The sequence below is a fragment of the Propithecus coquereli genome, unplaced genomic scaffold (genome assembly GCF_000956105.1).
Source record: "Propithecus coquereli isolate 6110/MARCELLA unplaced genomic scaffold, Pcoq_1.0 Scaffold124, whole genome shotgun sequence".
In the NCBI taxonomy this organism is placed as follows: domain Eukaryota; kingdom Metazoa; phylum Chordata; class Mammalia; order Primates; family Indriidae; genus Propithecus; species Propithecus coquereli.
In genome coordinates, this window is record NW_012136525.1 from 4,967,125 (window position 1) to 4,970,005 (window position 2,881).

The 2,881-nt window shown below is 37.2% G+C and overlaps 1 protein-coding gene across 1 annotated transcript in view; it reads left to right on the forward strand.

Annotated features, from left to right (window-relative positions):
- Positions 1 to 2,505, forward strand: part of LOC105805029 (chromosome unknown open reading frame, human C12orf4) — a 50,053-nt gene extending 47,548 nt beyond the window's left edge. Inside the window, exon 8 of the mRNA XM_012637810.1 lies at positions 2,291 to 2,505. Within this exon, the coding sequence (XP_012493264.1) occupies positions 2,291 to 2,505 (215 nt within the window). The remainder of the gene's footprint in view (positions 1 to 2,290) is intronic.
- The last annotated feature ends 376 nt before the right edge of the window (positions 2,506 to 2,881 follow it).

Here is a 2,881-nt window from a genome sequence, read left to right on the forward strand (position 1 = left end):
ATCTAATTCTCCCAACAACATTGTGAGAAAAGCAATCAGGCATTATTTTTTCCATCTTATACACAAAGTAACAGAGGATCAATAAATTGAATTGATTTGCCCAAGATCACACAGCTAGAGTGGTAGAGACCAGATCTTCCTAACATCCAATCTAGTCTTTTTTCTACTATACCATAGTAATTTGATTACTACTGCCAGCCTCACGACCGCTATTTTATTAATGGGTAAAATGAGGCCAAGAGACAAGTCATTTAAGGTCAAAGAGAGCAGTGCCAATTTGGAGATTAGGAACACCTGACTTGTTCACTAAGTCATCCTGCCACACTGCTGGACCACGGCCCATATTTAAAGCTATGAGTTCCATCATGTGAATTACCAGTAAGCATTTAGGAGGCAGAACGCTTCACTGGGCCCAGGAGCATATCATCTCCTGTAGTTCGCTAGGTTTCCGATAAGCAATCTGTGCCTTTCATTGCTTTCCTGGGAGGTTGTAACAAGACTATTCCTCATCAGACAACTTTCTTTTTACTTTCTCTCTATCCAGTTTATTTTGGTATCTCTGTCACTGTCCTTTCTTTCATTTATTTTTTTGTTTATTTAATTCCTTTACCTTGTTCAAGTTAAAAAAAAAACAGACCTTTACCTAGGGTCTGTCAGAGGTAACTGTGGGTACAACTTAGGTATACTGGTAACTAGAAGTGTTAAACAGAGTGCTAAAGTATATTAGCTACTTTTAAATGCACTGTATATTTGTAAGTAAAATCCTAAGATAACGATGTTGAAGCAAGGGTAAGCAAAATTCGTGAGGGCAAGGGTTAATAGTGGAAAAGCAGAGATGAGCAAACCTTTTCTAGAAGGACATGTCAGAATTTCCACTGAAGCATGGGTATTTGTAAAAACATATTCTTTATGTGTTTTACAGTTTATTTCTTTACATTGACAGAAACTATAGGAAATAAAAGCTGATAAAACTTTTCTTGGCTGATGTGGTTACATAGAAAAAGGATTGTAGTTAGCATGGATTTTAAGGTTTAAGAAAAACTATTCCAGCATTCAGTCTAAAATATTCATTTATTCATTCAACAAATATTTATTAAGAACATTCTATGTGCCGGGTACTGTTCTATGTGCTAGAGGTAGAACATTAAACAAGATAGACAAAATCCCTATAGTCATGGCACATGCACAGGAATCTCTTTAAAATAATCTGCATAAACAAAAGAATGTCAGTGCCAAGAAGAAAATGGAATGAAATAACGTGGAAGAGAATGAGTGAGGTGGGGGAAGTTCTACATTAGATAAGATAGTCATGGAAGACCTATCTGAGGAGGTGACATTTGATCTGAGATGTGATTGATCAAAAGAAGTTAACCAGGTGAAAATCCTGGAGAAAAGCCCTCTAGGCAAGAGCCCTGAATTGGGAACAAGCTCTGTGTGTTTGAAGAACTGAACAAAGCCTGTGTGGCTGGACCATAAAGAGAGAGGGTGAGACAAGAAGATGTTGGAGAGAGGGGCAGGATCCAGATCATCGAGGCTTTGTAGACTACAATGAGGAGTTTAGATTGTTTTGTAAATGCTATAGTGTGAACCTGATGGATGATTTTAAGTAGGGGAATGATATGATTTATATTTTAATCATTTTGACTGCAATGAAGAAAGGGTTTGTAGCTAGGCAAGAATGGGAGCAAAGAGATGAGTTAAGAGAATAGTACAAAAACCTGGGTGAAAGATGATGGCAACATGAACCAGGGTGACAGCAGTAAAGGTAGAATGCTCAGATTTGGGATACTCTGGAGATAGAACTGAAAATAGTTGGTGGCAGATTGCATTGTGGATGGGAAAATAGGCATTGAGGGAAAGAAATGAATTAAGGACAGCCTCTGTATTTCTGCCCTGAGTAACTAACTGGACAGAGATTGATTGCATAAATTGAGATGAGAAAGAGCAGATTTAGGGCATGGAAAAAATGTTATTACACGTTAAATTTGATGTTTTAAGCATTTACATCAAAATAAAGATGGTTAGCATTCATTTTACTTATTTACTATTTGGTGTTCACGTCATACCAGTTTATGAACATATTGCAAAATTGGCTATTATCTCTTATATTCATTACCTTCTTTCCAAGAATTAAGAAGCAGTAATCGTACTCGCTTCCTGAGCCCCATGAATGTTCCTGATACACCCCTACTACTTCAACACATTGACCGCCCATTGAAGTTACTTACAAAGCCCATTGATGAGTGTGATTTATGCATGTGAAAATCTTGATTGTATTTGTTGTTCACAGGAGAGTTTTACATTACACGGCATTCTAATCTCTCAGAAATCCATGTTGCTTTCCATCTTTGTGTGGACGACAATGTGAAGTCAGGAAACATCACTGCTCGTGATCCTGCAATTATGGGACTCCGAAATATACTCAAAGTTTGCTGTACCCATGACATCACTACAATAAGCATTCCTCTCTTGCTGGTGCATGATATGTCAGAAGTAAGCAGATAAAAACATCCCATAATTTTGTGAATATGTTAGCCCTCAATATTTTATAATAATCCGCTTTACATTTATATTTTAAAGGCACTTTTTTTTTAACTAATGGACCTTCACGTCTCCTGACCTGGTTAATAGAATTGAGTGACATATGGTACAAAACAGTGAATAATTGTTACCCACTTATGTTCAGAGGATTATAGCCTTGTCCTATAGTAGGTAAACTAGAACATCAAAATAATTTTTAGCTTTGGATAAGGTATGTGCCCCTGCTCCTCCTCCTCCTCCCTGTCCTTCTCCATCTTCTCCTCCTCCCCCTCATCTTCCTCCCTCTTCTCTTCTATTTTTGTCTTAAGTTGCATTAGATTTACCTTCACATATATATTTG